The sequence below is a fragment of the Hetaerina americana genome, unplaced genomic scaffold (assembly GCF_022747635.1).
Source record: "Hetaerina americana unplaced genomic scaffold, ioHetAmer1.1.p SCAF_5, whole genome shotgun sequence".
In the NCBI taxonomy this organism is placed as follows: domain Eukaryota; kingdom Metazoa; phylum Arthropoda; class Insecta; order Odonata; family Calopterygidae; genus Hetaerina; species Hetaerina americana.
In genome coordinates, this window is record NW_027287095.1 from 80,692,419 (window position 1) to 80,705,526 (window position 13,108).

The 13,108-nt window shown below is 44.8% G+C and overlaps 1 protein-coding gene across 1 annotated transcript in view; it reads left to right on the top strand.

The window, feature by feature from the left end:
• The window catches only part of spdi (split discs), a 442,952-nt gene that overhangs the window by 264,460 nt on the left and 165,384 nt on the right, over positions 1–13,108 (top strand). Inside the window, exon 6 of the mRNA XM_071592136.1 lies at positions 11,026–11,854. Coding sequence (XP_071448237.1) covers positions 11,026–11,854 — 829 coding nt within the window. The remainder of the gene's footprint in view (positions 1–11,025; positions 11,855–13,108) is intronic.

Consider the following 13,108-nt stretch of genomic DNA (forward strand, 5'->3'; position numbering starts at 1 on the left):
TAAATTATCTTCACCTTCTACTTTTGTCCTGTAGGTTTAATGTTTGCGCATGAAAAACATATCACAAATTCCATTATTTCTGAAAATATAGTCATGACAATCAAAATTCAGGGAGCATCAAAGAGTGGGATGCATATTTGACGTAAACGTTGAAATGTTAATTTAAACGCGTATAAATTGCTTATTCCATCAGTGGAATAAAGGCTTCGGTTTAGTTAGTTCGATTTTTTCCCTGTAGTTGTACTTGTTCCAATTTCCTCGTACATTTATTTCTCTCGCAGGTGTCTAGAAAACACATTTCCTTAACGCCTACTTTTGATATATCGTGCAACAAAAAATAAATGCATACAAGACACATGCATACATACTTGTGTGATAAAGCCAGGTTTGCCTTCATTGCCAAGTGATGCAATCGATTCTATCGATAGCTATATCACGGGAAATATATCGAGTATGTCGTCGTGTTGCCATGAATTGCTCTATCGTCTAGTTGAACTTTTTTTAACAAAAAATTTTCGTTCTCTAACATTTCAGCCTGTTTATTTCAACGTTTTATTCTTGTTTGGGTTACTTGTGGTGGATTGGCGTGCTGTGGCGGAGTGGCGTGTATAGTTGTATCACTTGCTATGTCATTGTTCGAAGTCCAATGTAAATGCCGAAAATTTTGCATTCGGACTTATACAAAATAAATAAATTATCGTCCGATGGGGCGGATTAGGGGGAGGTAGCGATGAAGCCCTGGAAAGGAGGAGTCTAAGGCATATTTCCCTTAAATGTGTGTAGTGTAAATGGATCAATTTTTTTATCTTACTCCTTATTTTTCATAAAAATTTACCTTGAAAGGAGTCACCCAGGTTCTTAATTTAATGTTATTTTCTTCTCAAAATTGTTTCAGTCCTGGACATAGAATAGATATGCAAGTGCCTTGGCCAACTTATTTTCATTATGAAGAGATAGAATATTACGAAGTAATAGTGGGCGGTATAATGATCTGAAGGAGGTAAACATTTTCAAATTCAGATCGTGAATTCAAAATCTTTAGTGGTATCATAAATTCAGTTCTCATCATTTTATCATCTTGTTTCATGAAAAGCGTATGATGGAATGCGTCACTGAGTCTAGACTGATATCAAGTTCTTCCCTAACTTACTTACCACAGAAACCTAACGAGTCCACCTTTAGTTACGTTGAACGCGTGTAGTGATTATTTCCCTGAGAGCCTTCGATTTTCATCTTATTTTCGACCGAAAAACCATGCTCTAGATGGGGTTAATTTCCTCTTTAAGATCTTTTAGTCTTCCTAACACCTGTCTGCTTGCTCAAAATTTCCAACGATAGTCTTCATTGTTTTCTATGGCCTGGGGTATCTGAATAACTGAAAAATCTGAAAAAAATCGTGAGTTTTTGTAGGGTTTGAATGTCGAATATGGAATGTAACATGGAAATTTGTCTGATTTCAGAGAAAGTGACAAATTCGTCAGTTTTTGATGACTTAATTTCTCATGTGGTATTAGTGCTCTGTGTTGTATTAGTGTTATTAGTGTAATTTAAAATGAATACTCGACGCTATTTTGAACCATAAAATAATTGGTGTCGCGACAAAACATGCGTGACCAAATTGAGATCCAAGTCTGGAGCTTTCGGATTAACCAGCCAGAAAAAATTACTGATTTATGGGTAGGCTTTTAGCTGACACATTTAATTCGTACACGTTAATAATTTTTATGTGTGTACAAATCGGCGAGTAATTTCAGGCCCATTTTTGCAATCGGATGACATTATGTAAATCACTGTTAATTTTGTTAAAGATGTAGACAGAATCATCCATATATGGTACATGGTCCGCTTGAATACTGCCAGATGATAACTAATGCTTTGAGTAATCTTTGTGTTCATGCCGGAAGGAAATGAACAGGTTAGCCTTTTTTATTTCGGAAAGTGATCCCAGAGCAAAATATCGTTATAGCATTTTCATGTTCGAATAAAGTGTGCGTGTTTGAAATCTGAAGTCATTAGTCTGTGAGGATCTCCCTAAACTTGAGAGAGGCATGGACATGCGTTAATTCGGAACTGAGAGCCACTCCGTACGTATACGGTGGGTCGGTAATTCAATGGTGAATTGACCGTGAATTTTGAAAGTCGTGAAAAATAGTGCATTGTGCCCGAGGTTTTTTTAAATTGGGTTTTCGGCACACAACGCTCCATTGATTATTTTATCTAATTGAAAAGGTACGCAAAATTGACGCAACTGGCATCACTCATTTTTTTCGCTAGGACGTTCATTTACACCTGATCTGTAACGGAGCATGTTCCATAGGCATGTAGTAACGGTTGATTCACAGGAGGAAAGAAATGCACACATTGGTGTGCATTTCTTTGCTCCTGTGCAAATACAGGCACACATTGGTGTGCCTGTATTTGCCCTGATGACAAAGAAGTGTGTAAATTTGAATATTTTGTTAGGAAGCGATGCATTTTTGAGGCGTATAGTATTTCCATTGAGTATAGGAGAATTAAACTTCTTGAATGAAAAAGATAACTTCGAACACCTCAACAGATGTCTCCCGCAAATGAAAAAAAACGGAAATTTCGGTTTTAAAAATCTTAAATAAACTGCATATCGATCCAATAATCAAGTAGCCACCGTTCCATATAATGGAAATCAAACTCGAAAAACCTTTTAGGAGAGGCCTATACGTGTACGTAGTCTACCAATAGCGCTCCAAAATAAATGGGAAGATTGGGGGACCTCCGAAATGGTTGTTTGTTTCGCCCTTTTATAAAGGAGATAACTTCAGGCGTCACTTTGTGGAAACGATACATATTGCAAAAGAAACACTTGGTTTTTCCACATAAAATATTTATTCACGACCTAGGTTTCGACGCTCAGCGTCATCAAGCGTCAGCGACCTGATGATGACGCTGAGCGTCGAAACCTAGGTCGTGAATAAATATTTTATGTGGAAAAACCAAGTGTTTCTTTTGCAAATCGCCCTTTTATGGTCAGAGAGCCCTTGGCGCCCGTGGAAACTCTGTTTTTTTTTAAGCAGAAAGAGTCTCGCCTAACGTGATGAGCGATTTTTTTTAAAGTGAGAGTGTATGGGAGGGAGGAGGCAATGGAGAGACTATGAGAAGGCCCCGGTGCGTGCGATTTCGAATCGGCGCGAGGGGGTTGCCGGGGTGAGCGCGCCGAGGGTGTCTTGCAATTGCGAGAGTGTTCGGAAGGATTTTTTTGTTCCCCTTTTTCCCCCATTTTTCGGGGAGCGAAGAATCAGTGCATTCTGTGCCTCGTGCCCTCCTCCCATCCCTCTCTCCCATTCTTCGCTCCTCAGTCGCTGCCAAAAAGCATTCACGATAGCAGCATTCCCCCTCCCACCCCCTTGCCTGCTGCGAACCTTATTCACTCCCTTCAGGAGGAGGGCGGGGGGACGGCATTTTGCGCATTTTTTTAATCCCCCCCATCTCCCGGTTTCTGATTTTTTTGACGCCTCGGCATCAACCACGAGCTCGCGGGAAGCTCTTAATGGGTTGGAGACAAAGTGATCCCCCTCCCATCTCTCCCTTCCCAACGCACCATCGAAATCGTTGGCAGGCTATCGAGGGTCGAAAGTTTCGTTCTTGCACAAATAATTTGCATTTGCTGAAATAAACACCGTTAGATCTTGCCACTGTTCCACTATGGTCGTGTCATATTTCAATGGGTAACCCTTTTAATTTTAAATAAGCACCTTATAGCTACGAAGTCGTATCTTTTTGGTGTTGTCAAGTGATTTCTCTGGGATGAATTGAGAGTTTCCCCACTCCTGCTGTTTTTTATTGCATGTTGTAGAATTAAATAGCCATGCCACTGAATAAGAAGTCCACTGGAAAAAATGAGATACTTATTTGATTCTCCAACATACATTTTTTCCACTACTTCAGACATGGCACTATTAACCGTATTTAATTCATGTTATTACCTGATAGGTTCCGCCTTTTTATTCTTGCCTCTGCTGGATCTTTTGAAGTAAACCAAGCGATATACTTGATTCCCGTCGCATATTCTCTTTAGGGGAGGGGGGCAATTTTTCGGTTTCCTCGTATTTTGATTGGAAAGTTAACCGTTCCTTAACTTGGTGGAGGAAATTATGGGCATAGCGATCATTCTCAATATTGAGGCCGGAGCGGAAAACGGCTCACTGGACTCCGGGTGTGTTGGAGTTTATTTTTATTTTATTTGGCACTGATCATCAAAACGCTTAGTTTTTCCGAAACCGTTGTTAAAAATCGTTGCTATGTCATCGCGTAATAAGGAGAGGTAGAAGCAATCACAATTGTGTCAATTTTGACGGCTTTGATTGTCGTTGTGTACTAGTGGTGGAACGTGGGTGCAATTTAGCAAGTCCATGTACTTAATTCAATTCGAAGAAAATACTTACAGCCATTTATCTGGTAGTAACGGAAACGAACTTAGGAAACGGGTTACAATTCCTTTAGCGGCGTTCGTGATCTTAGTGCGTAGGTAAGAACGTACTTACGGTGTGCATTCTCTGTCTCCCTGCCCTTCTAAGTTTGTCCCGTAGTACATTTTGGTGAGAATAATTTTTTCCTTGGTTACGGGATGAAAATAGTTCGACAACGTTCTACTTTTTATAGATTATAACGTTACTTACCAAGTTTATTGATTGACATCAATACTTGGCGTCGGGAAGTCCTGTGCATTCTGATTAGCAAGTGGAGCGCGATTTTATAGGTCTGCGGAGAAAGGCTTACTGTCGATAGCGAGCGAGTCGTTCTTGGAGGATCGTCACGGGCCAATTCAAGAATAAAAGGAACCGAATTAAGGGCTGAGGGCGATACGTAGCCATGTGCCGAATGCTTAAAACGGAAAATGTGAAATAAAGCTACTTTTTATTAATAGATTCAGTTGTAAATGTTCACATTAGACGAAAAATATCATGTAATCTCGGGGAATTAGAAAAATTTCAATTTGGAATATTAGTGGTACAAAAAATAGTTAATCTAATCAAATAAAAGACGCGAAACCATCAAAAAATATAATTCTAGGTAGGCAGTTAATCGATGTTTCTCAACGTTACCAGGGACAGTTATGAAGAATTGAACTTAGAAATCATTTGAACTATTACATCGGATCTGTGATGGAAAATACTGATATTTTCTTTTGTTGCACGCATTAAAATATCTTATATGATGAATAGCTGATCGTAGCACTTTTCCACTTGATAATCAAGTGGAAAAGCGCTACGGTCAGTTATTCATTATTTTCGACTTTCACCACATCACACCTGAAGCTACACAATTTGTATATTTTATGACTTGCACCTGATACTGTAGCAATGAATTTTCGGCAGTGTAGTGATTTCTTTACCTAGAAAATCATATTAGGAACTGTTATAGAACACAAAATGTATTTCACTCGCAGGTAATTGGTGTCATAATTGATAATTTTGCTGTCACCAACTTAAAACAAAAAATTTGCTTGAGGTATGAATTGAGTGAAGACTTTTCTCCATGTAAATGAACAGTTCGTTGAGCTATCACCCCAGTTCCTTTCGGAGAAATCCCTCGGTTAGTCCGGGCATCCTGTGCTCCCGACGGGCCCCGTTTACTATCCATTTTGGAGCGGTAGCGCTGGCAAGTCCTCTCCAAGGGATACGCAGCAAAGCCTTTGGGACGATGTCACCCCCTCCAAGGTAGAGACGACAGTCATGAAGTGTTGCGAGATAATCTGCCGTGACCGAGCTTATTTTTTAAGTCAGAATCGCCCTTTGGAGGAGTAGGAGAAAATGTGTTGCATTTCCCGTGGGGGTTGTTTTTGAAATCCCACCGCTCCTAAAGGTTAAATAAAGTCTGGCATCTAACGTCTTCATCTCGGAGGTCGGGCATCTATCCAACTGCTGAAACGTCCCTCTTTGGCACCGGAATTTTTTGCCTTCGAGGATCCTCTTTTAGAATTTGAATTAACGAGCTAGATAGATGTTTAGTTCTAGTGAGATGGCATAAAAAATCACTACCTATATTGCAAAGTGGGTATTTGAGAAATTATGCGAGTTATTTTAAACAATATTGGCTCGTATTAATGTTTTGGCGAGCTATAGGACTCAATTCTTGGATAAGCCCCTATTTTGTTTATTCTCTTCGTTGGATTGTATCCGAATTCATGCTACGCCTCATGGAGTTTGAAAAAACCTCACTAAAAAAAAAATGAATAGCTGATAAACCAAGGTTGTTTTTACGAAACGGTAGGGAGAAGAACGAATTCCCCTTGTTTCAATTGATGACATTATATTAAGTTCTTTTATTTCGGGCGCAATTCGCGGGCGTACCCCACGCTCCCGCGCTTGCAGAATTTCGTCCGCCGTGATGACTATTCACTCCTTCTGTCTGGTTCGAGGATTGGATGGGGTTGTAAATGAATGTTTGGGGTTGAATATATGTACGTTATACATGAGGGGTGCAAGTCGATAGTGCGAGTTGGATAGGGGAGACTGAGGATGTGTCTCAGGGGTTGAACTGTGGATAAACGAATGAGTGTGATGGCGGTGAAGGAGTTGGTTCTCCCCCGTGTCGAAGTTACGATTAAGTGTAGAGTTGCAAAACCAAACTGGTTACATGGGGGTTGTAATTTTATTCGCCGAAAATGTAATGGTCTTAATAAAACATTATTCATTCAATTGAAAGCCTAAGATCTGTGGGTGAAACAGTAAATGTAGATGCAAGTATTGATGAGCGTAGACGAAAATACTGTCAAGGTGGTAACAAGTTGAGCGGTCGGTCACTTTAATTCCATGTTCTCGTATTATCTATAATGCGAAAATATTTTGGTTGAATTTCAAAATAATAGCAAAATATTTGCACCAGATTATGTATTTGAGGATTCTCGTTTACCGTGCCGAAAGCGTGTTCGTCGGTCCTCACCATCGTCATTCATATTGTCATAGGAAGAAGAAGAGGCACGCATCCGTTAAAGGATACGAATTGTGGCAATGATGGACCGCACGAAATTTGAAATTAAATATTCGAAGACCAAGTATTTCTACAAATAAGGACCCTTGGAATCGTGATTCTTGTTCAGCATAATAGGCCAGTTAATAGTCCCAGAGTTTCTGTACAGCCAGCGTGGGGTTTCTGTTTTGTTCCGTGAACAAATCTATTCATTCAGTTGACATTTAACGTGAAATCCTCGAAGTTGCTTGGAGATAGCGAATCTATCGATGTGTCGTGGTGACGTGCATCAATTGAATTGCATTCCTCTCATTGCCGTGAGTGCTCTCAGGGACGCAGACTTACTCGCGTGCCATCCCGAGGGACTGTCTTGGCTGTGCTTAGGGAACAATCTCATTCTCACCCTAAGGAGAATGAAGTCATGATCCTCATTTAATGATTTACTCACAGCATTATGGAAAAACATATGCAAGGGGTACGTAAGCCGTGAAAACCCGAGAGTGGGGAAAAAAGTTAAATAGATGAATGTGATACGAAGGAGGACGTTATAATTGAATATGACAGAAAAAAGAAAAATTCACGAGTTTTTTCCGGTACAAATATGTAGTCGCATAAAATGTTACTTTTAAGCAACGAATGCGAGAAGATGTAAAAAGGAAGCAAATAAGGGAAAGAAAAGGGGAATATTTCATGGAAAAATTGAAGGATTGATGGGGCATGTACAGGAATATGTTGAATAGATAGTTTAGATAGAGAGAGAGAGATAGAGAGTTTATTTGTTTAATTGTAGTAGATAGGAAAAGCCGTTCCTGAAACACGCCATTTTGGATTTTGTAGAAGCCGGTTCACATGCCGGACTGCTACATTTTCCTACGATTGGCCGGTTACTATTAGTTAGAGTCGATCAACGGACCCGTTCCAGTGCAAACTCACGCGTCGCCTCAAGCAGTTTCTAAGATTCGCAAACTTCCATTGTTACTGGTTGCCCTCGTTTGTTTTAAATTTGGTCGTAAATGACGTGGTTGGCGCTGGCTAGACATACGCCATCCCAGGTCACCCTTCACGCAGTAGTAGTTTTGAGGGGAGGCGACCGACAGCTAAGGTAATTTGCGCCATAGGGGATGGACAGGAAAGGATGAAGGGTGGAGAGAAACCCGGCGTCGGCATTAGCCTACTCTTTACGAAAGGCGCCAAGGGGTCCGCAGTTTAACGTCCCATCCGACGGACGGCGTACTTACTCAAAGTGCCCTCCACAAAGCACCTCAAGTAGGGATCGAGATACCTCTGAAAAATATTCAACCCGCGCCCTCTGGGTGGGAAGCCAGTACGTTAGCCCCCGCACCATCTCGGTCACCCTGTCACCCTTCTCATGAGATTTTTTTATAAGTAAACTCGTGGTTTACGCGTTGACATTAATTTATCCGTGTCATTGAAAACATATTCCTTTCACATTGCTGTAGCTTGTATAAAGATGAAGGATATAGCAAAACACAGAGTAGAATGGTAACCACTACGAGAGACATGACAGCCCTCGGTTACGGATAACAATGACCTTGAAATGTTAGTAGATCTTCAACGTCTGCTCTGCAAATAAACTGATGGAGTCACTAGCCTTTGGCTCATCACGAACAACATTGGTTTGCCAATCAGAGAATTGGTTTGTACCAGCCCTCGTAAGCTATCGTTTTATCTGCCTATCCCTTCTTTACTCATTGGCTGCTTGTTCAAACGTTTTCTATCACGGCTTCTCGTAATCTAATCTTATGTCGTCTAGAAGGGAAAGGAAAGCCTGGAGGATATTTCCTCATTATGGTCTCAGGGAGATTCTAGTGCCTCAAGACTGCCACTGTGGGGCTGTAGAAGCATTTTTCCAAAGAAACTGCGGGAGATGCCGCAACAGTAACTTTTAACGGAGTCGTCCGCTAACATGCATTTCAATGCAACCACTTCAGAGTGTAAAAATCATTCGCCTTGACTGGGATTCGAACTCAGATGAGATTCAAGAATTTCAGAGTTTAAGAGGACGCCTCAATAGTTTAACTGGCTAAAGCACTCGACCGGATATTGAGGGATCTGGGTTCGAATTCCAGTCAAGGCGAATAATTTTTACACTCTGAAATTGTTGCACTGTAGAAGCATTGTTGACATCGTGGCAGATTGCTGACATAGTGGCAAAAAATGACCTAGGGTCGACAAGATGTGTGTTATCTTGGTCTAAAGTGGAACAGGCAGTGTTTTGTGAGGGGGGGTCACTTTACAAAAGTTACGTACCGGTCCGTGTATTTATTGAAAGGAGTTTTCCAGAACGATTTCATAATTTAATGCACGTTTGAACATTGTGTATTCGCCATCACTGATTGGCTATTCTTGCTAGAATTCAGGAAAGGTTCTTCGTTTGGGGAGACTTCTCTCACGTTTAATCAGCCAGTATATCCATTGCCTTTTTTAAATCCAGATCGCCAATGATATGACTGACATACGAGTATGTCTGTTTCCTCTGTGGTCGATTGCTGTTGATTTGCTGTCATGACTTCAAATTAATCCATTTTGCTTATTTATTCAAGGGAAAAATATTTGTAACGCAGGGTCGGGGAAAAAAACTCGCACCGATTTCGGCGAGGGTCGAAAGGACTCCTCGTCGCCGAAATCGGTGCCTCGCGCGCGCCCGCGTTATTCGATACTAGTATTTGTGGGATCTCGTTGTTCTCCTCAGCCAATGTATTGCCCATCCCCGGAGCAACATCCCTCCCTCCCTCCCCCCCGATGCAGCGGGGGGTTGGGTGTTTCCAGGAAGGGTGGCCGTGGGGGCGCCACACACATACACATGCTTCTCCAGCAGCGCGGGGTAGAAGCGGGGGCTGGCGGTGTGTTCCTTTGCAGTCGTTGTGGTTGTACACGTGGCAACGTCGCACGCGGGAGGTTGATAAAAGGCGCGCACGGAGGGGGAGGGGACGAGGGATGGGGACGGAGGAGAACGCGAGGGAGGGGAGGGAGCGAGCGAGCGAGTGGTTCTTGAGGGAACACGAGGAGAGGAAGAGCAGAGGGCCGAGAGAGTCGGCAGTCGGTCGGTTCAGCACACTCGGTGAAGGTGTCGGGTTCTATTCTCTCTCCAGCGTCCATCTCCCCTATTTTTTCCCCACCAACTTCCCCCGCGAACATCCAGTCTCTGGGACCGCTCACTCCGGCCCGGAATAATTTTGTCGAAGGTACTCTTGTCTAGGGCCGGACGCGGGGGAGGCGGTGACTTTTGAATCCCTTCGCCGGATTGTGAAGAGTGGGGGAAGGAAAGAAAATACATAAATACGTATAATAGCTGCGCTGGTCCCAACTCCTCCTACTCTCCGTCCCGAACGCCGTTTCACAGGTGGTGGGTGACCGTAAGGGGGAGAGAAACGAGGCAGAAAGGGGGAGTAAAGAGGCCGTTGAAAGGGACCGGGAGGGTGAGGTTTTTTCGGGGTGGTTTGCTCTCTCTAACCCCCTCCCGCCCCTCTAGGCAAGGGGGGAGGAAACGAGGGGAGAAGGCCGTCGGTCTTGTGGTGGTTTTTTCGGTGTTAGTCGTTCTCCACGGCAGTCGTCCCCTCGCGACGCTGGGGATGTGAGCGAGTGTGTGGCATTTCGTCCTTGCGTCGCGCTGCCGTACTCTAGTCCTAGTGTTAGTGTCTCCATCGAGTTCTTCTGTTGTCGTCCCCAATTTCGCCCGTGAGGCTGATGTGTTGTGCCTTCATCCCCTCCCCCCTCTGTGCGTCGTCCAACTGGGGGAATGGCCGCCCTCCGCCGCCGGCCCGTGTGAGCGGGCCGCACCGAGACGCTTCCCCGGAGTCGAGGGAGGAATGCGTCGTCGTTTAGCCATTGGTTTCCGCTGGGCAGTGAGCGCGGGAAGTGTTTGAAGTGTCGTTCGGCTTTGTTACCTTCGTGAGGGCGTGGTGGGGAAGGGCGAGAGTCGGAGACGTGACGGGTTTTCTCCCCCCCCAACGGATTTCATTCCGTGGACACAACGGCATAAAACGATAGAACACATTTCATTTTCCGCGGCTGTATACTTCTGCACACCATGATGAAATTCAAATCCCTGTTCCGCAGGGGGCCCTCCAAGTCGGGGATCGTCCGGGGGGAGGTAAGCAGGGGCCGAAACGGAGGAGGTGGTACCGGGGCGGCCACCAGGACAGCGGAGACGCCGGCGGGCGTCGGCGCCACGGCGGTGGACCGGGAGGAGGCGTCGTCCCTCTCCGCGTCCACCGAGCACCTGGAGCATAACCACCACGCCAACGTCGTCACGACCGCCGGCAATCACCACGGTCACCCGCAACCCCCCGCCGGCGACCAGCTTCAACAACAGCAACCGCCGAGGCAGCTGGGCCGCCGGAAGTTAGCGGCCGCGGCGGCGGCAGCGGCGGCGTCGACCACGTCCTCCGGGGACGTCCCTCCGCCCAGAGTGCTGAGGGAGCCCTCTCCGCCGGAGGCGGACGACAGGGGTGGCGGAGGTGTGATGGTGGGCAGGGAGGAAGGCGAGGAGGGCGGAGGACGAGTGGTGGCAAGGTCGAGGATGGACACCGGGAGCCGGAAGAGGAGGGAGGAGGAGGAGGAGGGCGACGAGGGAGTCGTGGTCCGTGAGGTAGAGGAGGGGAGAGCCGCAGTGGTTCCGGGGGATGCCGCGTCCTCCGGGAGGTTGGACATCGCGGTGGGAGTGAAACACGGTGGGGGCGTCGGTGTTGGTGACGATGGTGCAAGGGGCGGCAGCCGTCCGCGGTCCGCCTCTCCCCCGCCCCGCTCCTCGTCGCTGGAGAAACAACTCGCGGCCCTGGGGCGGGAGAAGAGCGAGCTGGAGACGAAGTTGGCGGCGGTGCTGGAAGGTGCGGATGCCAGCCGGGAGGAGGTTGACCAACTTCGCCAGGAGGTCGCCGACCTCAAGGTGAGTGGAGAAGGCAGGCGCCGGTCCGAAAAGACGCAATCTCATCGGGATTCCGCGCTTTATTTATGTACTTGAGCCTGCGGGGTAGTCCACGCATGCATAAAAGCCGAGTGACCGGCTTTGTCTGCCGTTGAAATCTCTCGGAAGGGCACTTAAGAGTTGCGGGAGTAGCGGTCAAACAATCTCGATCGACCGATCATATTCTTCTTCACGATTGTTGTTAGCGTTGACATTACGCGAGCAGGTTGTTTCATAACATTCCGTCCATTGCATACTCACAGAGCGTTTTGCTGAAGGTTATGGAAGCTTGCCTCATTCGCGACGAATTTTAGTGGTTGTTTTGCACTCAATATATACAGCCCAGTGGCAGACTTCCATCTAGAGTTTTTCAAGTTAAGCCACCGTGAAGTTTCCATAATTATCCTGGGAATTTTATGTAAATTATTTCGGCAATCAGGTTATATGTGAAAAGATGTGGATGGTCACTGCAAGTATTATGAGGGGAGCACTGCAAGCTAGGCAGTGGCAGTGATGATGATAGCATTATAATTCCGAGGAATTGTCTTTGGCCTCATTTTTCCCACGCAATCGCCGGTTGCGTTCGTATGTGTTAAATATTATCACAATCTTATAAGCAATGTATTTTATTTTCATCCGGTGGCCATGAGGCCAACGTGGATTAAGATCCGGGAAAAATTCATTGAAATGTATTGCATTTTTATCGATGCATTTGAAAATGCGTAAAACCGACGAAAATGTTCGCCCTCTTCATCCTAGACTTTGGAATATTTATATTCAGTTTTCATACCATTGAAATCTGAACAGAAATCTATGGATTGTCATTTATACTGCAGTCATTGATCATTTCATTGCGATGTTATGTGAATATGAAAAAATCACCGAGAAAGACTCTGGGAAGGAAGCATCTTGATTTGCTGTATGCGAGCTGAAATTCGACGCACGTAGTAGTTTATGGTCCCTGTCAGTCATTGGTACTCGGAAATGTGCAGAAATGTAAAAGATGGCCAGGATATCAGAGGGTACGTTTTGAGTTGGCGAGAATGTGTATTGAGTTGAATACAAAGAAATTATTGAGTAGTAGCGTTGCTGATAGTTGTGGTCAGGGTCATATAGTTTGACTAGAAGTAAGAAGCAGTGAAAGGTAAAATCATATTCGAGACGGACAGTTATCATAATTATGATGAGCATACGTGTATTTAGGTTTAAGGTATTGATGATTCCTCTATTGGCGCG